Genomic DNA, 26,301 nt, shown 5'->3' with positions numbered 1-26,301 from the left:
GTCAAGCCAAGTTATTTTTCCAAAGTGACTCGAGTCAATGTCAAGTCATACGAAAAAGTTCAGTCGACTCATCCCAACACTGCTACCTATACTTACGACTAGGGCTGGGCAAAATCGAGTACCTGAATGATTCGATTCTGAATCACGTAATATGCTTCGAGTCGAGTCGAGTAATCGAGTATCACTCATTATGACGTCATAACAGAATGTCATACGTCAAAGTTCAAATATGTACCGTTTATGCCCCCCACAAAGAATATGTCTTTTATCCATCTCATAAAAGATACTTTGGTATTTTTTCGACAATACCGATTTGATTCCACTTGGTGACAATGTTGTGGGACAATCATGAGTTCAGAAATGTGCTACGTCCGGTACCCTTCGTAGCTTTGTACTATATGTTTAGTATGCTACGATACCTGCAATCAAGGTGTCATGGCCTAAAAAGTGAAAATAAGTATCGAAACTACAATTCTCGTTGATAAATTAACATTAACAATTAATTTCAGTAGTCGAATAAATCGTATTTTACTATAATCGACTCGAATCATTAAAATTAGTAGGCTACTCGATTCAGATTCGAGTACTCGAATCATTGTGCCCAGCCCTACTTACAACCTCGTAATTTTCAGAAGTGGGCAGTCGCCATAGTGACGTGGAACTCCATGAAACTGCGATCGCAACTCGTCGCAATGAACAAGTCTTTTGGTTCGGTTAATTGGTAATTTTATCGGTTCAATACACCACTAAAGTGCGATACAATGAAAAGATAGGAAGGTGATTACCAAACAAAAGGGGTCTCCTGACCAACAGTGTTTACACTCGAGGTTCGTTAAAACACTAGATTTGCCAACTAAAACACACTAGATCGACAAAAAAACACTAGTTTTGAAATTTAGTTGATGATAGTTTTCCAATCGTAGCGCGAAATTGGACAGTGTGTTATCGTCTACGAATTGAAATTCACCCCAGCGCATGATCGTTTACTCCAGTAATGATTTGCGAACTTCAAAATGAAAATGCATAAAAGCCGCTGCCACAACACCACTGTAGTCCGTCTACAATCATTGCAATGCGAGCTGGTCAATGGGATGTCCGCTCTCCTGATGTTGGATAGAAGAATTACAAATGGTGATCGGATGCGCGCTTTCCAGTTGTAATCATCAGTTCCGTAAATTCATTACTGTCTGCTTGATACACTCGTAGTCGTAATATTGAACTGTCGGGCAATGTTACTTTTGAGTTTGTAGTTCAAATTGTTTCTGACACGGTGCATTTGGCGTTGAATTATGTTGCCAAATCTAGGGTTATCATACGTCCTCCTCAGAGTTCCTGAACTGTAGCAGTTTGAAATTTACGAATGCTCCAAGTCCCTGGTTCTTCCGATACTTTTCAAATCCTTAATCCAATCGGAGTCACAATATGGCATCCTGTGTTGGGGGGCTGCCATCAGTAAGACTGCGCTCGAGCCAGTACCATATCAGAGCTAGGGCCCCAAAAGGGGCCTGATTGTCGTCATCCAACAAGTCAACGATGAAGAGATTAGGTGTACTAAACTTGAAAGATATGCGGTAGTAGCCTAGAATCATAGCCACCTGAGTAAGTAGTGCAAAACTTACCTGAGTAGGTTACTCCGAAATCTTCAGTCTTTCGTCACTGACAACTCTGACCTTCATACACCATCAGTCAAATAAATCCAATATTTCCAATTATATTATCTGCTACCTAATTCCGCTGCCTGCCTCAACTCCCTAATTATATAACTAAAGAAGGTTGATTGAGGTAACTGCACCATCGCCAAACATCCAAGCATCAGTATGGCTATGATGTAATAATTTGAACAAATACAGGTTGAACTGCTAAAATTTGAATTCATGACTGAAATGAGCAATTTTTCACATGATGCAAATAGAAACATGGAACAGAAATTGTTGTCCTCCCACCCAATAAATTCCATTATAAAACCCAGTGACGGATAAGCAACAAAATAATGTATTTCAAGTGATCTTTACGCTTCATCATCATCACGCTTTGATCCGTCATAACAATCACTAGACTTTACATTCCGTACCGCTGTGTCAACTTGGTTCCTGGTCATTCCCATCACCGACAATTATCTACAAGAAGAAAATAGATCTCATTGTCCAGGGATATTTCCTGTTGAATACTTTGACACAGTTTGATTTTCAAGTAGGTTTTGCCTATACTTGCGATACTTACTCGGGAGATTATGACATCCACTTCTACAGTTTGTAGTTGAAACTACTTACTTCGACACTTCGGATTTCGTAAAGTAAATAATTTTGGGACATTTTCAAATCAATTTCATGAGTAAAATTGTCATAACTGGGCGATATACCTCCTGTATCAAGGTAACTGAATATATTTTCAAAAATCGAACCTATTTGTCTAATTTGTGGTGTCTTTTGTCATTTTTTATTAGTCGCGAAGCTACAGCCGCGATTTCAAATGCAGCTTCTTCCGATTAATTTAAACCAATCCACTTCATGAGACTACTTAGTACTTTCAGACCTTCGCATACTGCTTCAACATGAAGTAGTTTTGATGAGTCTAGGAAATCACCACATCTACTTGTAATTTAGCAGAGATTTACGGCGTTACTTCTACATCTCCACGAGTACCGATGCTGACTACCTTGACCAACTCAGGGTAGAAGTAGAATGCTGCAATTTTTGTACTCATTTAGAAGTAGCTATTTTCAATGCATGCCAAAAGTACAAGTCAAAATGAATTAGTATATGGGGACAAAGCATAGCAGACTGTTGTTAGTGCATCAACTGTGACGGTATTCTAAACTGCAAGATGGATCTTTTCTACTAACACGGAATGACTGATGGCGATGCAAATGAGAGCGATAGTTAGTCTGTTACCAGAGGTGGCAAGTAACAAAGTAATTCCAGTTTTTTTTCTCTACTAGTACTTCCTTAAGTAGATCTAATCTCTTGTGTCTTCTGATTTGTCATATTTTGTGATTTACTTACTTACTTTTCACCATATGCAATTTGTAAAGTAGAATTATAGAATGGGAGGGTGAGAGAAAGACAGACTGTGAAATTTAGAGACTGTTTTCTTTGAGTACCAGCAATAATTTAACTACGACAAAATTTAAGGAAAATTCGGAATCTCTGTCGTGCCTCGCGCAAAACAAATATGGAGTGAAAAGTACGTTTTGCCGCCAATATGATATGCTTCATCACAGTCAATACGGCTCAGATGGAGCTATCGTATCGTAATCTGGCCATCATTCTCTCCCCATCTCCATCGTCAAAGCATCTCGACGGTGCAGGCGGTGGTGTCTTATCGTTCTAGCATTCTAGCCACACAGGGTGTGTTCACACATGGAAAAAGCAGTACTTGACTTTTATGCGCTGGACCATTCAGTGTCAACCACTGTGGAAACTGTGTGGACAAAGTATATGAAATATATTCTCTGTTTAAAAATTATAGTTGTCTCTCTATGCACGGTGTTGTTATGGAGAGACTTTCTAATTATAATCTGAGTTCTTTTGTACGGAGCATATGCAGGAGGCAGTTCAAAACTAGTTGCACTGTTGCCATTTCCATCTTTTGACCATCCATGAGAGACTATTCGTAACTGCTACTCACAACTACTTACTTACATGAGTAGATTTTAGTGCCATTACTTCTACTTCAATTCGAGTAGATTCCTGACTACTTTGACCACCTGTCTGAATTACCATCATACATGGTCTGCATCATCAAGTTGTTGTGACCGTAGGCGCCGAACTCTGGTATGCTAGATATGCCGCACCTACCCAAGAATTTCTTTGGGTATGAGGCATACCCATATCCATGTAACGTTAGTGGTAAATTTGAAATCAAAATCTACCAATTCAGCCGGTGGCCGACTGGCTACTTCACTTCATGATAGTATCGTAATTTTGTCACCATATACTAGCGACAGGTAATTGGTGATATTGTACACATGCGAGTCGGCTCATTTGTCAATTCCGACGTCACCCCTCTGTGACGTCATCGATCCCGCATACCTACAGAAAATTGGAGTTCAGCTCCTATGGTCATGATGTGATGGATAACAGACATTGTATTCTTTGTGGTGGCATAAAGAGGCATATTTGAGCTTTGACATATCAAATTAGGTTGTGACGTCATAATGAGTGATACTCAAACACTCGACTCGAAGCATAATACGAGAGTCAAAATCGAATCACTAAGGTACTCGACTTTGCCCAGCCCGAAATACAACCACTTGGGTTGGGTAGCGACGAAGGTAGACAAAACGAACTTGAATACTTCAAATAGTACCGTACTGGCGTACTAGTGCTTTTGAGTCCGTTCATAACATATCATAGTATCACATGTCAGACTCTGTGAAACCAGAACTTCCTAATCAGAAGATTTACGATAAGGTTGTAGAGAATGAATGGATAGCCACCCAGAATAAACTACAGCAGTTATGAGGTGAAGGGAAGAAGATCATAGAAAAAAACATAAATCATTCATACCGAAACATTTGTCGCACCAGAGATGTTGTAATTGTTGATGACAACCTGTCCCCTATTTTGCATAGGTGTATCGGTGATATTTTGTTCCCCATCGCTTTCAATATCACGTTCATTACGAGTAGCATCACCGACTGCATTGTCTTGTTCAGTGCAGTCTCGACGATAAGGATAGGCATTAAGATTAGCTGGACTTGATTCCGTGATAATGTTCTGGTCTGAAGTTGGAATTGTCATACAGCGCTGCATCCCGGCGCACTTCTCTTTCAATCGCTTAAATGTGCTAACGAGTCTTTTCTCAAAAAACTCATCTTCTCGGAGTGGGCTGTAGGCTTCAAGTATGCTGGGCAGTTTTAGACTTAAAGCTTCTGCAGGTAGAAATGTAATGAAGTGAGTAGTAGGGTTCGGCGTCACGATGGCAGCGTGTTGCGCAATATGCCTTGCAGATTTCATCAAGGATTCTTTCAGTGATGCTTTCGTAGCTACCCAAACGCAGACATTATGAGACGATATAAAATCGTCCAAAGTTTCAGTCTTTGGAACACCTGCCTGGAAAAAATCGCAACATTCGGGATGGTAATCCAGGCTGCTCAGTATTTTGACAAGTCTTTCAGCGATTTTGAAGTCCTCCATGGAATGGAAAATTCCTATGGTGAAAGCCTCCTTATTTTGGGGGGTTTTCTGGAAAAGAATAGCCTACATGTAATTTCAGAACAACTGAACAAGCATCACTAGACACAATTGTTTGATCATAATATAGTTCAATATTTTTGTTTATTCGGCATATTACAGTACAATGAGTAATTACTCGCTTGAAAGACCTATTTTTATCATATGTAGAAACTATTTGGAGAAGGTGAGTGGTAGGGTTACCATATTCTGGAATCGAGAGAGGACACTTTTTTAATTAGAATACTGGTACTGGAGAAAAATCTTGAAAAAATGGTAAATTGTTTCCACTTCGTGGTCAATTGACAAAAAAGGAAAAAAAGATCAACTTTCTCTCTCGGCTCCCAAAATACAGTTTTTCCTTCTCATTATTAGTTGGTTGGCTAAAAAAAAAGGTCGACTTCCCGGCTCAGCTCCCGAAACAGCCGCCGGAGCATTACTTCAGTATTGATTTAGGCTACTGTATATCAGTTGAATTTTGGCCTATATATATTTAACCAAATTTTTCAAAAAAGAGGACAAAATCTCAAAATGGAGGACATTTAGACGCCCTCGGAGGACATTTTCAAAAACCTGAAAAAGGAGGACGTCTGGTAACCCTAGCGGTGTCCAGTACGGCCTTGTACACTGTACAGGGCCGTACAGGGGCGTTAAAACCGAAAAATATGTAGGCTACACATAGGCCCCTAAGGAGTCTCAGTTCATTTTTTGAAATAAATCCTGCGTGATGCGAGCTTTTCTGCATAGAATAACTAAGTGATCAAACAGAAAGTTCGGCGTTCCTTCGATAGTGGGAAGACATCGAACAATGTTCACCATAATCACCAATGAATGTTTCTCATGAACACGTCAAAATTTATAAACATCAAAATAAATTGTTTTTGCCTCTGGAGACGGAGATTTGGGTTGGGAAGGGAAGGGGGGATATTAGGGTTGTAGGTGGGTTAGGCTTAGCGTATCCCGAGATTAGGGTAGGAGGAAGGGGATATTTGGGTTGGGGAAGGCGGTATTAGCATTGGAGGTGGGGGATATTAGGGTTGGAGGTGGGTTAGGGTATCCCAAGATTAGGGTTGGAGGAGGGAATATTAGGGTTAGGGACGGGGGGATATTAGGTCTGGAGGTGGGTTAGGGTATCCCAAGATTAGGGAGGGGATATTATGGTTAGATATCGTGTCCCTTACCCCAACCCCAATCTTGGGATACCCTAACCCCAACTTTGACCCTAACTCACCTTCAACCCTAATATCCCCCCACCTCCAATGCTAATACCGCCTCCCCAACCCAAATATACCCCTCCTCCAACCTAATCTAGGGATACCCTGACGCCAACTTTGACCCTAACCCTAATATCCTCCCTTCCCCAACCCTAATATCCCTCCTCCCCAACCCTAATATCCCCCACCACAACCGTAATATCCCCCTCCCCCAACCCCAATATCACCATCATCCACCAACCCTAACACTAATATCCACTACCCAACCCTATCATACCTCACCCCCAACCCTAATATACCCCACCCACCCTAATATCCCACTACGCAACCCTAATATCCCCTCCCCAACCCTAAAAATATATTTTATTTTGACGTTTAGAAATTTTGACGTGGTCATGAGAAACATTTATTGCTAATCATGGTGAACATTGTTTGATGTCTTCCTGCTATCGAATAAGTGCCGAAAGTTCTGCGTGACGACGGTGACGTTGCCACCAATTCCACTCTGGCACATAGGGACGTGATTTTTGATAAACGAATATACGATGTTCTTTTCCATTCACTGGTAGTTGCTGGCGATTAGAACCTGACGAGTGTCAGCCAAAAATATTCGGGTTGATTTCTTGAATACCACTACGCTATTCAATACAGGTACTAACTCTGATAACGAGAACTCTATATATCGATATCCCTGATTTTAAATTAGAACTAAATCTTCTAGATGTTATATATTGAAGGAAATATTTACCTCAATCGCAATCGGTAACTCCCTGGTTGCATCAGACTCAGTCGTAGATGGCGATCTTTCCATTGCACCGAGAACAGACAGTTCAGACACAAGTTTTGATGTGTGAAATGCTGATATCAAAGATTGATGGACAATCTGATTGTAGCCGCAGTATCTCTTAACTTTACAACGCCTACAATACACTTTTCACTAGTGTGCCCAACACTTCTGGGATTAGGTAGACCGCCTAGGCGTCTATGTCCGCACGGGCATCGGACTGTCGGGTTTATCTAGCTCAGTGCTCAATGGGTTCCACTACTGAGTTGTAGTTCAACTATAGAGTATGACTATATACTCTATATATACTCTATATATATACTCTATATATACTATATACTCTATAGTTCAACCAAAACAGCAAAATGCGCAAAGGCGGAAGTTGAAATGTACCGGAAAGCATGGGGAAACCCCAAAACCAAGAGGCGATGTAATCGTTTCAACTTGAAACGCTGTTTTCCATGATTCCAGAAGAGATTGTACATTACAGTTGCAATCATAGCCTATGTAAAGGCTATAGTTTCAATATCGAACGGAGCAAAATAGCAGCCAGAGTTGGACCCGGACCATCGCATTTACAAACCAGCCGGGCCCGGGAAGTGCTGCTGTTGTTCCGTGCAGCGACACCGAGTGTAAGGCTGCGACTTTATTTTCTGCAGCCATTTGCTACTTGGAGCTGTGCGTATTCTGCATTCTAGCCGATGGATCTGACTGAGGAAGAACTCGAAGAAGTAATAGCTATAGTAACTGATGATATACTAACTATTTCATGTTCTGAATAGATGAGTGAAAGTCAAGTGGAATCAGACAGTACTTTCCCATTGCTGTTCTGTTGAACCAGCCATCATGAAAAGTTGAATGACGCGTTGCTCATAATTATGTTTCAGAATGAAGATGACGTAGTTGTAACGTCAGATTAAGAGGGACGTTCGGAGATTTAAACTGTGGAGATATTGATATCGGACGTTAACTGTGACTTTTATCTTCACAATAAATATCTGTACTGTAGTGCTTGGGGTATAGATCCGCTCTACTGGGGCATAACTTTTGTTACTCACGCTCTTATTATTGGTGTGACATTCGATATGACTCAGCTAGAACTCAACGGAATACTCGATAATGTGAGTTTGAGTAATAATTATTAAACGCGTTTTTTTTCGAACGTGTTGTGCTTCTAAACCTGTCCTTGGAAACAGCAGAACCATAAGATTAAATGACTACGAAATTGCAAACTAACAGCATATCATTGCAAAGAACAGTATATTTAACAAAATGTCGATCATACTGTAGCTATATACATCCTACATAGTCATAACTTGACGTCGGAATTTGTTGGTGCTTCGATTGGTTGCTTCAACACAGCCAAGTTCAACATGTTGGTAGCAAACTGATATATTGTAGGATTGTTTGTCCTTGCCCTACGTTCTCTTTGCGTACCGAAGTATGCCTCCAAAGTGTCCTGATTTACTTTTCTTGTCATCACAAAGTCTGCTCCACGGCCCAGGCTATTTTTCACAATTTCGACCATCGATTTCGTGGCAATGCGCAAACCATTTTATTTTTGATCTGTCAACCTCTCCTTCCAATCGCGAATTTTGGGAATTCGTTTCCCAGCTGTCTAAGTATTCCAAAAATTCCGTCGATAGCCAATTTAACCGTGGGTCAGTTACAGATTTGAATGTTTCTCTCGACTCCTTAAACTTTTAGCCTTGATAACCAGTAGGCTATTCATGTAATCGAACCATTTATCAATTGTCATCAAGAATGTACCCGAAGCCTCATATCCTCTGCTTTGAACTACAGAGCCTGAAAATGAGAAGGTGCTGGTTAGCACCTCGTTCTATTAAGTATGCCAGACCCCAGTTGTGGGACAGCATCTCGTCGGCTATCAGACAGTCGCCGAGCATGTCCGCATTCAAGTCGAAATACAAGCAATTTCTTTTAAATGAATACTAGTCAGCCTTCAGGATCACTGGACCACAACCTAACATATCGATCTCGCCTTCCGCCACGTGCCACCACATTTTGTCGCTTGCCTTTGATATTATCTGCTTCACTTTTCATTCGGTGTGCAATGTGCATGCCTCTTCACTACTTCGTCTGCCCTAGGTCAAGGTGGGTGTCTGATCTCAATGACTACTCCGAGGCGTTTCGGCACCTTCCTGTCTTTTCATTGTATCGCAGTTTTTGTGGTGTTTTGAACTGATGAAAATATAATTAAAACTGATACTACGATTGGGCCTACCCCAGACATTATGGTCGAGTAGCAACACGGTGAACATACTAAAGACATGATGTCCGAGTGGCGGAACACATACCGAACATACCCCAGCCCAGACATGATTTTTGAACAAACCCCAGACACCATGTCCGAGTAGCAACACAGTGCGAACATACCAAAGATATTACGACATAATTATATTACTTTTGAAAATTCGCACTCACCTAGCTCTTCCCTTGATGAAATAAAAAAACACTGTTTGAAACAGGGGTAACCAACCCGTATTCCGCTAGGATGGTAAAAATTAGTTATACGCCATTATCAAAAAATGCATTGCCCAGGTAATTTATAGTGAATTTGCTGGACCAATCAAAAATTTGATGAGCCTGACTGCGTAATTAGGGATATTGATGACTAAAATATCCATTCAGGCGCGTTTGCTTAGCTAGGGGCTAGCCAATTTTCTTCGTACATTATCATATTACCGTAAAGAAGATTATTTCTCAGCAGATTTTTTTAACCTGAAATTTTTCTTCGCTCTCCGCGCTATTGTCACTCGATGAATGATAGACGCCTGATGGCCGAAATTAATTAAGGAATGGAAAGAGCCCCGGAATAGAGATTATATCATTTGACTGCAATGTGTGATTGAAATTGGCAATATGACGTCACGTGACGTCATATGTTCACACAGAACCTTTCAAAAGGGTTCGCGTTCACACGAACCTGGACCTTTCTGGGGTTCACACCATCCCTATGGAATAGCCTACCTGATGAATGCTACCACTTAATATTCTAAACTCAGACAGACGCATAACAACTAACCAGTGAGACTCTGGCAGTCGACGCGCAACAGTCGTTTGTCGTGACTTGAGAAAACAATGAATCGGTGTATGGCGAAAATACGCCCACAGTTAACCAGATATCGAGGAGGAAAGTAAAACTTAGCACGTTTACGTTTACAAACGAAAATATATAGCTACGTGTTGGGTGAGCTGCGACCTTATTTCGATCGCTAAATATCATTAAAAATATTGTTGTGATATCGAGCTCTCTGGCGTTTTCAAAATGAGTTATGGCAAAATCAAGTACGCTACCCGCGTGTTTCGATAATTGGAGTACCGACTCATTGTGAGGTAATTACAGCATGGATGACTTTGGAAGTTCAAATATGTAACTTTTATGCGACCTAAATAATGCCAGTAACATTATATTAAAGGCAGTTTTCGACAATATCTATTTCGTCATACCATTTTTGAGAAAATGCTCCAGGTCAATCACTGATTCATAGAAATGTCGCTTCCGCCAACGTACGCATGCAGCCTTGTGCCATCGGTTTTGTATATTGGGATGGCTTCAACAGCGGGAAGAAAGTACATGTATCATATCGTGTCTCACAATATACACGATTCAGATTGGAATACTCAAATTGTTGTGCCAATACCTAGCTAAGACTCAGGAAATGTGCTCCTTTCGGTTATCCACTACCTGAGCGGCCGCCCAGGTAAGTCACAAGACTGATAAGACTATAGACCAAGGATGGCCAACCCTTTTGATATTCACGGCCGCATTTCGATTATATATGAATTATAGCAGGGGCAGCCAACATTTTCAGCCATAGGGCCACATTTGATTGACGAACTATTGCGTGGGCCACCAGCCACACCAAGCGCGAAAATTTTTCGAAGTTCATAGGTTAATAATATTGTCACTTGACTATATTGCGGGCCTGCTGTATATCGCTGGGCTCAGTTTGCAAGAAATGGACTATTCGGCGCCTCGACATATCGATATCGAAAGCTTCGACCAACATGCGTCAATCATTTTGTGCCCAGGTTTCATGGTCGACGGTCTTTCTGCGAGCGCAAACGCAAGGTCACAAATGTTGAACGACACTCTGTCTCGTAATCGCGAATATAGTTAGACTCAATCTGATTCATTAGCCGTTCTTTAATTTTCACAGAGGGGTAACAATATTAAATGCAAGAAATCGAGTCACAACATGTTGCGCGAAGCGTGTAGAAAATTTTTACTTTTGATAAAGCTATCGCAAATTATTCTGCTTTATTGTAGTGTACGAAGATCTACCAAAATGTGACTGGCTCATGGATCTGCCAATGCTTCGGAACTGATAATTTAGTCATCACCTCTCAAGTGTTGCGGCCAGACTAATCAAATTATCGGCTGGACTCGCAAGTTCACAATCTGTGCAATCTGTTTTTGATAATATTACTAATTTCGGAAATTACCTTGCGGGCCACTCAAAACCGCGGGTTGGCCGGCCCTGTATTATAGCCTAAGGCCGCATTCCAGGACATAGTCGCAATGAACTGACTGGTCACCAAATATACCCATGGTAAAATGTCCAGTCCATTTCCGGTGAAGTCCGGACTAATCGTGGCGTCGAAGTCGGTATAGTGGTGATGTAATGAATAGTCACGGGAAGGGGTCATGGTCGCGCCAAGAGCGAAAAAATGTTCAGATTCACGAATGAATTTTGGTATTAATATTCTAGTAATTTCACATATTACTATCAAATATTTATCCTTTCTCGGCCCAAGTGATCTGATTCACCGGTAGAGTTGATGGAGGTAGTTTTTCGAAAATTTAGGGCAAGTTAGAAATGATGATGCATATTCGGGTGGACCAATTGGTATTAATATCTTTGCTGCATGCTGTTATTTCTTTCGTGAGGAGCACACGATTCCAAGGTGGTATTTCTATGTTGGATGCATCATTTTCCTCCGCTGTTTGCATCTGTACCCTGGCGCTCAGATTACAAAGGGCGTTACTATAAAATAAAGTCGCATTGAATCGCGCGGAGCGCGAAGAAAATTTCAAGATTAATCAATATCTAAAACACTCGGGAGTCATTCCGTAAATTCAATTTTCGTGTCGACGGGCGCCAACACTACTAATTGAAATACGTGTCCACGGCCGCAGGTTGCCACCCCTGCCATAGAACAATGGTTCTCAACCTTTTTGTATTCGCGGACTTCTAAAGACCGTCACGGACCCCTCAAGATTTCCTTCAAAATTAGCTCAATTATCGTGCAACCGTCATCTGTCTTGTGCAAATATAAATTTTTCTTGAAAATGACATCACACTATATGTAGAAATTGGGTAAACTTTTACTATTTCGAAGCGAAAATTTCAGTTGTATGCATTGTCTAGAAAAATCGCGTCCTCGATTTGTTATGAACGAGTACCGAAAATCCATTTCCACAAAGATATGTTTTAATGAACATACAGCCTAGTCGTTTCTATGTAGCATCTCATCATCATGATGTATATCACAGGAGAAAATGTAATTCGTGGCGAGCTTTCTATTCATTCATAGGGACAGATTAGGAAGAAAATCAGGAATTTCTATTTCAAACGACTGTTTGGGACTGTCCTAAAATTTTAGCAATTATGAAGCGAAATCGTACCATGCTTTCCCTATTTAAATTAGGTTATCAATCTTTCGAAATTTGGAGGTTTCGCGGACCCCAGGTTGAGAACCACTGCACTAGAGCCTGGCGTGGTCGAATCTACAGACAGATCTTTTCGGATAACTTTGCAGAGTTCCCGCTTCGCAGCAACATGGACGACCTGGAACTCTTCGGACATATTGTATGTATTCTGCAATTATGTTGTTGATATCATTTATATTAGGCTTACCATACGTCCTCGTTTAAGAGGATTTGTCCTCTTTTTTGCCTTTTTTGAAAGTGTCCTCGGAGGACGCCCTTTTGTCCTCTTTTTTGAGATTTTGTCCTCTTTTTTGAAAATTTAGGTCAGATTTAGAGGAAATTGCGAGTGATATGCCGCAAATTAGCGCAGAAGTGAAGCTCCGGCGGGTATTTCGGACGGAAAAGTGGTGATTTCAGCTCTGCGTGAAAAGAAGACCTTTTTTTTTTTTTAGTCATCCACCTGGCAATGTGGAGTGAAAAACGCGATTTTGAGCTCTGAGCGGAAGTGATGACCTTTTTTTTTTTTTTAGTCAACCGATCATGAAGTGGGAAAAATTTACCGGTTTTTGAGAATTCTTCTCCAGTTTTGCATGTCTGAAATTTCTGAAAAGGTGTCCTCTTTTTTCATTTCCGAAATATGGTAAGCCTAATTTATATGGTGTTTAGACATAAAACTACCGCCCGCCTCACTGTATAGGATATCCACTGGGACTAATCGCAATTTTCTCTACCACCCACGCAATCTTCCAGCGCGGTTTTGGACCGGGCCGAATCTCTTCGCGTTGCAAACGAATCCGCAGAGTCCGGATCGTGTAGAGACTGGCCTTGCGCCTGATAGTCATCTGCCGCAGATTTTTGCGAGTGAGAACTTTCCACTTCAGTTGCGGCGTGTTCCATAGGCACCCCCGACTTGATGCTACTCGCGGATTTCGATGAGAGCGCGGTGTCTGTCATATCTTTTCCGGACTCGGAATGGTTATCGGCCGCAGTCCTTTGCAATCCAGACTCGACGCTACCCGTGGATTCTACCGCATCTTTACAGGACTCGGAACGATTCTCAGCCGCTCCTGAGGCTGATTTCTGGACTTGAGACGCCGGACCAGAGACGCGTGTGCAGGTGGATTCCTGAGAAGAGCTAACCTGAGCTTCGTTCTCTCTCGCGACTACATATTGCTGATCATTCCCGTCGTGGCTGACGCGTTGTGGTTCGGACACTAACGACAGCTGCAACTGAGACACTTCCTGCCTCGAACGTTTGACACTGTTATTGACATCACCCGCGCTGATATCGTGACCTGATTTGGACGTGATGGAAACCTGCGCGGCTTCGCGCGCAGTTTCTGAAATCAAGCTCTCGTTCTCTACGACTGTCGAATCATCACGACTGCTTTCAACCGCGTGCTCTGATGTGTCGTCATGAAATTCGTGCGCGTATACTTTGCTGAAAGCGTGCAATGGACGTGACTTGAATGCGGGTGTAAAATAGGAGGTGGTCAAAGTACAAGTAGAAATAGGATACGCCAAGACTTCAAGTGGAAGGTGAAAAGGAAAGGGTAGGCTATATAAAAGTAGGCCTACTTAGTAAGTAGTTTTGAAAATAGATTTGGTCGAGGCACTCGCATACTTTTTTGTAATTACACGAGATGCATCTTAGTGATCGTGACTATCGCAAAAAGACTGATAGAGCTAAAAATAGGAGCAATCTTAGAAATTATATTCGGTTATACCTTGATACAGGGGCTATTACAGGAGGTTCTTATGACAAATACACTCGCAAAGGTGATGCGAATAACTTATTCCGAACCACTTTTTGTCTTGAGAGGATGTTCGTAGCGAACATAATTCGGGGATTGGGCCATTGGTAGGCTTACCATACGTCCTCTTTTAAGAGGATTTGTCCTCTTTTTTGACTTTTTTCAAAGTGTCCTCGGAGGACGCCCTTTTGTCCTCTTTTTTGAGATTTTGTCCTCTTTTTTGAAAATTTAGGTCAGATTTAGAGCAAATTGCGAGTGATATGCCGCAAATTAGCACAGAAGTCAAGCTCCGGCGGGTATTTCGGAGTGAAAAACGGTGATTTTAGCTCTGAGCGAAATAATGACCTTTTTTTTTTTTAGTCATCCACCTGGCAATGTGGAGAGAAAAACGGTAAGCCTAGCCATCGGGCTGGAGTGTATTCCCACTGTGAGTAGTCTACAAGTCACGATTGATCATGCAATGGTCAATGATGTTCAACATAATCGGATGGTCATGCTTTTAAACTACTTCCACTTCAAATTAACGTAATAACTGAATACATATTAGAAAATTAAACTCATACCATGACGTGTCATTATAATCCTTTTGTATTAGTCGAGGAGATGCCCATTGAAATTTCGAACATAGCCACCTCAAGTCAGCTTCTATTAATAAGTATGCGACTTGAAACTACTTTCTCAAGTACTGTTCACACCTTTTATTTTCTACTTCAGAGTAGCAAAACTACTTTTGTCACCTCTGACTTAAACTAATCATATCAATGTATAGAGGCTTTAAAATGTCGCATTTGCGGTAGTAAGCCAACTGCACGAAGACAGCGGTAGAGGCAAATCCTACATCGACTAAATATAGCCCGAGTTCATCCAGTCAGACCATATGCGTGCCACTTATAAAAGACGACTGCTAGCGAACATATCGTTGCATTATAGCTGTACTTTGATATCGGAAAGCAATCAACTCTGTACACTGGTGTAGTACATTCATTTTATTTGCAGTCTGATGGTGGTAAATGAAAGTCTTGATTCCTCCAGGTTTATAAATGACACCCTCAACGCACTATGGTTCTCATTGCAACAAGCAGAACCGTAACCGCACTTCGTCAGCTCCCTCCCCCCCCCAAAAAAAAACGCTGGTCTTAGCCTCCGTGGGGTGGGTAAACCATACTTCCCCCAATTGCGTTGTGCGCTTTCACATTGGGCAGGGGCGGGCAACATGCGGCCCGCGACGGGATTTAGAACGACCCGCAGACAGTTTCCAGTCTTATACAAGCGCTTTTGCTTTCCGTCGATGATAACAAGGCATGTATGCTACAGTGGTTTCCTTCACAATAAAGCGGTCATGCTTTAGACGTTTTGGTGAAGCAGCTGTTGTTTGTTCATTATGTATTTCATACATCAACATGCCCTGAATTAATCCTAAATCTATGGTTCTATGGTCGGTGAAACGCCCATTCTTTGGCAGCTACTTTCAAACGCTTCGCACGAAATCTTAACGGCTTTCCTGTGAGCTTCTTTTAGTCCCATTGTTGATTTTTATCAATAATCTATAGAATAAGACATTACAGCGGAGCATTTTTAAGATTTTCCAAATTTTGCACAACCCTAAATCCTGTCTGCAATACAGTCAAAAGATGTTGGAATCGCTCAAACGTACCCGACCAAAATAACTTCTTCCGTGCGACGCACACGACATCTAAGTGGCATTTCTCAACGGAAGCATAATTTTTCTCTACGGGTGGCATTTGTAATGTGGGGCTCAGATTCACAGGACAAGAATATCAGGCGCTAGCCATTTAGGCGCATAGGAACAAGGGAAATTCGATATATATATATAAATCGATTTCGGCCAACATGAGACTGTCCAAGGTTTCCTCGCCGCCGAGCTTATTGACAGCACACTTCGCAGAGTCGCATGTTAGCCGACACGTCATTGTCAACGTCTTGCTGTGTCGTGCGAGGCGGTAATGACGGACGCCGGAATGCCTGTATCTAAAAACTATTCTTTTCTTCTTGGGGGAAGGGTACCCACATTAATATCAAGATGGCTAGCGACAAAAAATGGCGCGAAGTGCGAAGAGAATTTAAACAGAGTTATACAAATATCCAAAAAATACTCAATAATTTGTGGTAATTCACGAAAATATTTTGGGTCCCTTTCGAGCTCGACCCATCAATCAGGGGGTTCGGAGTGCTGCAGTTACGGCCCTGGCAACAAGCATGTGGGGCGCAAAGATGCGGTAACGAAACCCGAGATTAATTTGCCGTTTGCGTCTTCTTGGCTATGGAAACATATGACGTTGCTGTTTTGACTGCATATGATGGAACGACCGCGCGAGAATATCAAGCCAAACTCACTTTTTCCTAAATATCAGTACCAAAGCGATCATGATCAGGACAACAAAGATTCCAACAAGTAGGCCACCCAGAGCCGCGCTCGACATTGCTGCTGCAGCGCCTGAAATGTAAAATGAGGAACAATAACCAGGCAAGGCGGAACATGAATTTCCAGCTCGTGACCCGGATATTATTCCGGGATCCCTTGAATGTAAAGATACAAGATAATTTTAGACAAGCGGTTCAGCCTGTTTCCGAACCAAGTGCTGTGGTAGCCTCCGTAGTTGACCGCAAGCCCGTTGTAAGTGAAGATGTCTGTAGAGTCCTTGGCAATGCCGTGTTCACTGCAACAGAGCTGGATTATTCAAATAGACTTGTCATCATTTGGAAATTATTCATAACTTTAATCAGGGAGATATCCCTGACTTTCATAAACGAATACGATTTTTTCTTGCAGTAACGTTCATATTTAGAATGCAAGGGCTCTCCAATTTAACGCTGCCAATACCTGAGCAGATGGTGGCGAGATAGCGTAGAGCAGGGGTTCTCAACCCGCGGCCCGCAGACGATTATTATGCGGCCCGCGACATATTTCATTATGAACGCAATTACAACTGGTACGATATTATTATGGAAGATCAATGTGTCATATTTGTCGAAGAACAGTTGCTGTAATGAAGCGCAGAAGCTTAAAATCATACCACGGTAGTTTCTTCTGGAGTTACATTTGGCCCGATCTTAAAGGAAACGTTGTTAGGTAGGTGTCAAGCCAATAAATCCATATTTCGAATCATTTTTAAAATTGCCGACGACGTTATAAACGTTCAAAATTGCATGGAATATCGCTAAACCCAAGAATCTGTTGGAGAAAAAGTGATTTCAGTAATACTTTAAGGTACTGTGCGAATATTCGCTGTTTCCGTAATTTAGCAGCAAAGCCAACATCACGTGACAAATTTGAAGCTGCAGTTGTCTGATTCAACCGTCATCAGAAGAGTAACAGCATTTTCAGTGGAATTGTTATCGCATGTTCAAAAGAGGTTGCCACGTAGACTATACTTTAGCCTAGCATCGGACGAGTCCACCAACTTCAAACACACTGCATACGAAATTTCCCAGGTGCATTTTATTAGACTGGGCATACTTCCGGAGGAAACGCTGACGGGGCAAACGTCGGAAGGGGACCAGTTAAAAACATCAGCTTGACAAAGCTGACTTCTGTAACTATTGATACAGGGCTCCAGCCATGGAAGGAAAGGAGAAGTTTTGATTGGTTTGCTCAGAAATGAGCCCGAACGCTTGACTTCTTCTCATATCACTGAGACGTCAACGTGAATGACCTCTGTAACTGTAAGAAGTTAGCGTAATTTTATACTTGCTCGCTCACGCATTGAAACAGAGAGTTCGGTTCTGTAGTGGAAGGGTTTGAAGATGCATATACCGACTTGGCAACGAATGCAATGCACGCTCCGTGATGGGATTTAATTGCGCCGCTGGAAGATAGATATTCTCACAAAAAAGCAACTGCAAACTTACGAACGCTGTCCATAATGCTTTGGAATGTATAAAAATGTACTAAATGTCCGTATAAGACCGGTAAATAGGCTACAGTTGCCTAAATTCAATAGTAGCCCACAAATACATGGTGATGATGTTCTGCGGCCCGCAGCGTCTTTTGCTGATAAAATGCGGCCCGTTATACGAGGGAAGTTGAGAACCCCTGGCGTAGAGGTATGTATAATCCACAGCTACAACATCAATCGGTTGCGGGTTCGAGTCCGATCGAGGTCGACTTCAGAACTTCAACCTAAGTGTTGGAGGTTTATCTGGGCTCCTCCTCGCCACATCATCCACGAAAGCGGTCTCTTACTAAAAGCCTATGTTGGCCGTGCTACAAGTCGGCAGATACGGAATCAAAATAAGAAATATCGGCCTGGTGTAGATGACCATAGTAGTCGACAAACACCATGATTACCGCAAACAACAACAACAACAACCTGAGCAGATGGAGCCCCGGGTGAGATCAGTGCTGGGATAGATTCACTATACCTTCGGGCCCTTTAATATTTATACGAGAGCAGATACAAGCCTTTGCAGACAAGAACTGCGGAATATCTCAGGGAGTAAATGTAGAGTGGACGCGGGAAAGAATTGACTGATAGGAGCAAAGTGATTTGCACAATGAGAAGATTCAATTGGAAAGAAACTCTGAAACTATTTAAACAAGATTGATGCATTCCTTTGTTCTTTGGAGTCTACAGCTACGCGTTAGCCTGCCTGAAACTTATCTTCAGAAGTTTCGACTGGGTTTCTTTTGTAACGCCATGCAAACACTTCTGTGAGGCACAGGAACGTTCTGACAAGTCCATGCACATGGAATGAGAATCATCAACAGGAAATCGGGGTTGTCAAAATTACGGCTCGAGAGTCAATTCTGAAGAAGCGTATGATGGATCGGTAATGTGATGAAAAATTCTCACCTGCAGCTTCTGTAGATTCCGTAGTTGTATATCGCTCTTTCGTGGTTCCTGATTCAGCGTTAGACTCCAGTGTGGGCAAGGGGAGAGTGGCAAGGGGCGCAGTAGATTGCGATGAGGTAATGGAGATAGCAGTTGGTTCTACGACGTATTGCGAATTAAATACGGGGAGAGCAGTTTGTTCTACGATGGCTTGCGAATAAGTTGCGGGAATAGCAGTTGGATCTACAACGGATTGCGAATTAGATACGGGAATAGCAGTTGGTTCTGCGATGGATTGCGAATTCGTTACGGGAATAGCAGTTGGTTCTACAATGGATTGCGAATTAGATACGGGAATAGCAGTTGGTTCTGCGATGGATTGCGAATTCGTTACGGGAATAGCAGTTGGTTCTACAATGGATTGCGAATTCGTTACAGGAATAGCAGTTGGTTCTACGATGAATTGCAAATTAGTTACGGGAGAAGCGGTTGATTCTGCAGCGGATTGCGAAGTGGTCTCGTGTACACTAGTCGGTTGCGCGGTGGATTGCGAAGTAGTTACGGGACCATCAGTAGCTGGGTCTAAAGTGGATTGCAGTGCAGTTACAGAAACAGTAGTTGGTTCTGCGGCGGATTGCAGTGTTGTTGTGAAATCAGTAGTGGGTTCTGCAGTGTATTGCAATGTTGTCACGGCAGCAGCAGTTGATTCTGATTCCGTCGTCAAAGCAGCAGTTGTAGCAGTTGTTGTAGTGACTAAGAATGAAAAAGGTCACAATTAGAAGAAGCAATGGCTGTTGACGCGATTCATTACTAAATTGCACCGTTCTGTCGCTCTTCTGCTTAGATCAGTGGTCCCCAAAGTGAGCACCAGCGCCCCTTGGGGGCGTTCGCGAGTAGGTGGGCGCTCAATGGGGGCGGTGTAGGTTTAGAAGGTAATTGCTGCGTAGTGTTGAAACGATTGATAAATAAATCAGCTAAATACGAAGTAAAAATGCAAAGTCGATTCAGTCAGGGCAATTTAGGGTCGTCCGTCTATCTAATCCAGTGGTTCTCAACCTGGGGGGCGTGAAAGCATTGAAGGGGGACGCGAAGAAGCAATCAACTGGAAAAAATTGTCGCGCTCTGCGCGATTTGCCTCCAGTTCACGCGTGTTTCTCTCTATACAGACCTCATTTCATATTTTTAATTCTCTCAACAACACTCATAAGCTTCCATGCCATCAAACAATCTGTTAGGGTTGTTAGCATCCCGGTTGGATTTTGTGATATGACGATAAGGGGGGCGCGAAAATTTTCACTATCATAAAGGGAGGCGTGTCTAAAAAAAGGTTGAGAGCCACTGATCTAATCAGATGTACCGGAAAAGTCCATTGTTACTTGACAATGTTGATCCTGCCCAGCAATGGACTAATTAATTTAGCAATAGGCAGAATCCCCAGAAAACGCGATTCATTGTGCTGTGAGGACCGTGGCGTTCGACACGGCGTTCTGGTTGCGAGAAACGATATCGCTTCTACTTGATGGCCATAGGTAATTTTCCAACATTTATGAGTAGAGTAGCCTACATCCATTCTTAGTAATGATGAAACCTGGTAAAGGTGAAAATGGCATTGTCCGGATTCAGTGATAAGCCAGTGATATTTCACCGATATTTTGCGTCACGTGAACTGTTCCAATTCCCAATTTCAATGGAGAGACACAAATCAATCGTCTCAGAAAACTGCGCAAGGACATGGTGATTTGATTCAAGGATATACTTCAAGTAGAAACTCCTTACAGGATAATCAATTCATTCTGTAAAGTTTACGAGCAATAAATGATTGATGAGCTGCATACATTGTCGGCCAGTGCAGAACAATTTTGAGTTCAACCCAAAGTTCAATATCTACATTGAATCGTTCTGGATACACAATTAAATCAAATAGAAATACTGTCACAGTCTCACTGGAGCCGGTTGGACCTTTTCGTCATTGCCTTTCCCCGCATATATTTGATAGAACGTGTTTTCAGTGACGTGACAAAGTTTCTGACTCACAGCAGATACCCGACCTGACAGTATACTGGAAGTGGAGACTGGCGATTTTAGAATGAGATTATTTTTGTAAAAACTCAAACCCATTACGATGAGGATGATGGTAATAATACACCAGCTGCACCAGTCTCGATATTATAGCTGTAATAAATTCAGAACAACTTTCGTTTTATCATTTTATGAGGTGAGGGGGGGGGGGGGGGGTCGGGGGACGCTGGCGCTATATTCGTTGTCCAGGGGAGCGGTAGCTCAAAAAAGTTTGGGAAACACTGGATTAGTTGAAGACTAAAATACCACCCTAAAAAAGTTACTTACCGGCGACGCATTCAAAATCAACCCATAGATACTCCTGTCCAGAGGGGCAAGCACTGCCAAAATTTGCGATAGTAGCACCAATGATACACGTGTTTTGTCCTTGACAAAATGACTTCACAATAGACAGAGAATTGGAAGAGGCGCAAGTGGAGGAAATTGCGTTGCCACAGCTGAAAATTGATAATTGATATTATTTGTACAGTGCTATTGTTAGAGGTGGTCAGTATCGAACTACTTCTACCGAAAACTCAAGTAGGTTTAGCCTACTCGCGCAAATGACTATAGTTACTCCTGTGAATATCTTTTTGGAGACTATTCTCACGTCTACTTGAAGTACTTACTTTTTCCACTTACCTTACACCTGCCCTGGTTGATGTTTATGTAACAAAAATATAGTGTTTGTCGCCTGGCGGCGCCTAGTTGCTTCAATTTTCCAAAAAAGACTGTATAATTTACGTTATTCACGAAAAAGTTTTGGACTCCCTTCGAGCTCGCCGGCCCCCAATCGGAGGGTTTGGGGTGCGGCAGTTGCGGTCCTGGTGTATGATACATCCAGTGGAAGAGCCCTGACCTATTAATCGGGCTTGAACCCGTATCCGACACTTGTCATAGCATCCTTGATTCTTGAACCGGAAGATAGTAGGCCTACATTCAATTATTACATTTTGAATTAGTTGAGTGCTGTATTGCACTGAGAGGCATATGATATTTTTCGAAGCTTAAGACGAATCACACTTAGATTTCCAACAGACGTAGACAAGTATAAAACTATGAATCTACTTTTAACACGCCTTCTACAATTAATGCGTCTTTTGGTGTTGCATGGTATTCCTGATAGCTTTTTAGTATGGTTGATAATTGTTAAAGTTAGGCCTCATACAAAATTTGAGACTTTCGTCAGTTATACGAGATCGTAAGTTCGTCTTGATGCTATTCTTAAATGCGAGGACCGATGATGGCATACGTAGGTGGAGTTAAACATGGTCACAATACATTAGTGTACGAGTACATACCCATTTGTGATGCGTCAGTGACGTGGGGTCATGGAGGCAAGTGAGGCAGTGCCTCACCTGTCTATACTAGATTTTGAACATTTTTAGTACCAAAATCACGTAACTTGCCTATTTATTGTTAGAAATAGAAAATAAAGTTTGAAACAGAGGATGAGGCATTGTGATAGCGTAATTCATCAAAAATATCATGGAATGTATAATAACTGATATTATTCGAATGAAATTGTCGCACTGATTCCGATTCGGCTTCTCAATTTTCAAAGTATTCGGCGGTAACATTTGCGCAACACGCCTTCTGTTTAACAGCGACTACAAAGCTACGTTATCAATCAAGAACGTGGGTATAGCTATATGGCGTTGCTTGTAATTTGAATTTGTAATTGTGAATATCACTTTCACGGCAGTTTATTTCTCGCCGAAGATCAGAAAGACAATTTATATTTGAAAATTGCATTTTGATACAGGCGCCGCCATGTCTCCTAGTCTCTCTGATCAATGAATGCATCGTGCAATTCAAGATTTCGTACCGGGTACATCGAATTTGCGAGTGATATTGGTCGCCGGCGCGACGGCAACTTGAATTTGAGGATTTTGAAAAGGGGTTACGAACCCCAAACCCCGAATACGTCACTGTATTAACCTCTCAAATACATTTTTATGCTGCCACAAGAATAATTATACTGCTCGTGCTGAAGATATAACAACAAGTTGCTGCAATATTGATAAATTAAGCACAAAAATAAAAATTTCGATAAGAGCCATATCTTATTATATTAATATTATATTTATTATTATTATTATTCCAATCTAAATATCATAAAAACGAATGATATATGACCGCTGTCGCGTTACAACTTGCATTTCTCTTATCGTAACTTCCAATCCGTAAACTACCAAGCATAGGTTGTTATTCAGTCGTATGCGAAATGGTGCGATTGAAATCACCTGATTCGTTACAATAAGAATTCGTATGTATATGAATATGTATTCACGCAAGATCGCAAACTCGCTAATTGAGAGCATAGTAGGACTCGTTACAGATGAAGTGGCATATTTATTTAGTAGCGTGCGAAAGTTTAGCTTATAGCGGCTTATATCTACCATACGCATAAGTTCGTCAACAGCAGGAAGTTTATCCGACCCATGCAATATTTGAAATTTACACAGGTAAATTGATGCTACCTTGCTACATTTGGAAATATTTCAAACCCTTCCTACTTTTCTGTCTGCTTACACATACATTTTACGGAGGCGTAACATTGCGTTTACAGTTACCAGTTCACTGCTCATTAATTTTATAGCGTGCTGTTCAATTCTGGGGGTCTTAAGTTTCACCAATAGCAAGTCTTTACTAAACAAAGTCTTACCAAATTTTATTGGAAGGTGCAATTTTAAAGGGTGGAATTAATTTCACAATACCTTTGGTTCATGTAATTTTGTAAACGATGTTATTGCTAGCAGTGTGGCACCACGCTATATTTACATGTCACTAGATTCTGTTGTGATTTCCAAATAATCCCGTGTGTAAAAGTATATATTAATATGTTCCGTCTTCGAGGATTAGGCAGCATACATTGATGACGAAATGTGACATAAAGAAACTGGTGATATCATTGCCCATTGGTGCATCTGGGCTGTAAATGGATATTTTCACCCAACGTAATTAGAATAAAAAACGCCGGAACATTACCACATATCAAAATTAGAATATCACTTGAGTATAGTTGAAAGGTTGGGCAAGCTGCGAAAGTATGGAAAAAGTCTCAAATTAAAGATGGTATGGAAAAATGTTGCTATGGTATGAATAATTGTTAAGTATGGAATTGGTAACGATTGGGGCAGGTATGGAGTATGGAAAATTCCCATTCGATACTTATATGCCCTGATTGCTAACCAACTGTGTTGGTTGACAGTCACTGAGCCATATAAACAGACAGACCATGTGTCGTATCGCCTACATGAGGCCTAAGGAGTTTTTATTGCATTGAATCCAGTCGGCAAAACAACTGGTCAACCGATATTACATAGGTATTGTACTCACCCCACTTGTCCACGATGTCTTCCCCAGTGTGCCGTGAGGATGTTTATGATTTCATTTGCACTGCAGCTATTTATCGAGCCATTGTTGCCACGGCATGCGGCTAGCTTTCGTACGGACATACCGAAACCAGCTTTTATGAGAAGTCGATACTAAGCAGCTTCGTTGGAGAAGTCGGTCGCAAGATCATCACTGTGTGCCGTGTACCATGTTGTACCGGTACGGCACAAGGCGACGCAGCCCTTCGTAACTAGATAGCAGCTAAATAATATAGAATAGCGTCAAGACCACTGAGGTATATAAGCACGTCAAGACGAAGAAGACAGAACATGGGCTGATTTGGTTGCTAAGATACGATAGTGATGTCATATAATGCAATAAAGAGCCCATTCAGTTTTCCATGGTAAAGAGACGGTCCGTGGACATGTGGACGCATCGCATAGTCGCATACGACAAGCTGGCTGCACTCTGGCTCTCGCGAGAGGACAGAACGAGTGAATCGCGCCTGTCTTGCGACAAAACCTTACACACCGCTTCGCCAGACTTCGCAACACAGCGTCGGCGAGTTGCGGATACAGTTTGTTTGTTTATGGTATTCATGGTGTTTGTTGACTACTATGGTCATTTAAACCAGGCCAATTTCATAATTTTTATTCCGTAATTACCGACTTGTAGCAAGGCCCACTAGGCTTTTAAAAGGCACCGCATACACGGATGATATGGCGAGGAGGAGCCTCCAACACTTAGGTACGATTTCTGGAGTCGACCTCGGTCGGACTCGAACCCGCAACCCATCGGTGTTGCAGCCGTGGATTATACCACTGCGCTATCTCGCCACTGCGGACTCAGTCGCAGTCTGAAATAAGCACGTGCTCTCGTTTCGACGGTGCTGTTGCAATCTTTGTGTTGTTTATCAATAGTCTACAATCAATAGCCTATTTCCACACAAGACAGATGACGGTCGTACGACAATTGACCTAAATGTGAACTAAAACTTAGTGGGTCAGTGAAGGTCCAAAAGGGGTCCACGAAGACGAAAAGGTTGAGAACCATGACAGGACCTTGTGGATTGACATTCCACACACCTGACACGAAAGAATTAACGCCAGACACCAGACTTATACAAACTGCCGGAATTTCCACTCAAGTAGAAGTAGGAGTACTGGTGGTTCGCAAGTAAGTAAGTAGGTATTCTATGGTTATTTTTGCCTACAAAACTGAAAACTGTCAAGTAGAAGTAGTCTAAAATCATAACTACATAAAAGTAGCGAGAGTAGGCCAAATCTACTTCAAGTACTTCAAAAAGTAGAAGTACTTCGTTACTGTAGATTACCAACCAACGGATAGATGCGCAATTGAAGTCGTCACACTTGAATATGCGGAGAAATCTACTGCTGAGCCGGCTAAAAGCAGCTGGCGACCCGATAGCTCAAATTGAATGAAACTGGTCTTAATCGAAAGCGAGTGTCGCACCGATTCCGAAAATATAAATTAAAATCTGATCAGGG

At 41.9% G+C, this 26,301-nt stretch overlaps 2 protein-coding genes across 3 annotated transcripts; both read right to left on the bottom strand.

Annotated features, from left to right (window-relative positions):
• Nucleotides 1-1,812: 1,812 nt before the first annotated feature.
• On the bottom strand, nucleotides 1,813-7,967 carry LOC145449078 (uncharacterized). The gene is made up of 3 exons (XM_080327548.1): nucleotides 7,137-7,967; nucleotides 4,509-5,186; nucleotides 1,813-2,117 (listed from the first exon to the last, which is right to left on the bottom strand). The coding sequence occupies exons 1-3, from the start codon at nucleotides 7,197-7,199 to the stop codon at nucleotides 2,079-2,081; spliced, it is 780 nt and encodes a 259-aa protein (XP_080183674.1). The 5' UTR covers nucleotides 7,200-7,967; the 3' UTR covers nucleotides 1,813-2,078.
• Nucleotides 7,968-9,356: 1,389 nt separating this feature from the next.
• On the bottom strand, nucleotides 9,357-25,109 carry LOC145449077 (uncharacterized). 2 transcript variants are annotated; one of them, XM_080327546.1, is made up of 6 exons: nucleotides 24,797-25,109; nucleotides 21,743-21,912; nucleotides 19,418-20,149; nucleotides 17,186-17,281; nucleotides 16,959-17,058; nucleotides 9,357-14,290 (listed from the first exon to the last, which is right to left on the bottom strand). In XM_080327546.1, the coding sequence occupies exons 1-6, from the start codon at nucleotides 24,913-24,915 to the stop codon at nucleotides 13,561-13,563; spliced, it is 1,947 nt and encodes a 648-aa protein (XP_080183672.1). In that variant the 5' UTR covers nucleotides 24,916-25,109; the 3' UTR covers nucleotides 9,357-13,560. The 2 variants fall into 2 exon arrangements, with proteins under 2 accessions (XP_080183672.1, XP_080183673.1); XM_080327547.1 differs by lacking the exon at nucleotides 17,186-17,281.
• Nucleotides 25,110-26,301: the final 1,192 nt, after the last annotated feature.

The sequence above is a fragment of the Botryllus schlosseri genome, chromosome 10 (assembly GCF_051294905.1).
Source record: "Botryllus schlosseri isolate E-star chromosome 10, Bs_hap1, whole genome shotgun sequence".
NCBI classification, from domain to species: Eukaryota; Metazoa; Chordata; class Ascidiacea; order Stolidobranchia; family Styelidae; genus Botryllus; species Botryllus schlosseri.
This window is presented reverse-complemented; position numbering and strand designations above follow the sequence as displayed.

Excerpts from the sequence above, each read along its gene's own strand:
- LOC145449078 (XM_080327548.1), bottom strand. The coding sequence starts at position 7,199 with ATGGAAAGATCGCCATCTACGACTGAGTCTGATGCAACCAGGGAGTTA. Across the intron at positions 5,187-7,136 it reads AGTTACCGATTGCGATTGAG|AAAACCCCCCAAAATAAGGA; the intron begins GTAAATATTTCC and ends ATTCTTTTCCAG. Across the intron at positions 2,118-4,508 it reads CTGGTGCGACAAATGTTTCG|ATAATTGTCGGTGATGGGAA; the intron begins GTATGAATGATT and ends TTCTTCTTGTAG.
- LOC145449077 (XM_080327546.1), bottom strand. The coding sequence starts at position 24,915 with ATGTCCGTACGAAAGCTAGCCGCATGCCGTGGCAACAATGGCTCGATA. Across the intron at positions 21,913-24,796 it reads AGACATCGTGGACAAGTGGG|CTGTGGCAACGCAATTTCCT; the intron begins GTGAGTACAATA and ends ATCAATTTTCAG. Across the intron at positions 17,059-17,185 it reads AGCACTTGGTTCGGAAACAG|GCGCTGCAGCAGCAATGTCG; the intron begins GCTGAACCGCTT and ends TTTACATTTCAG.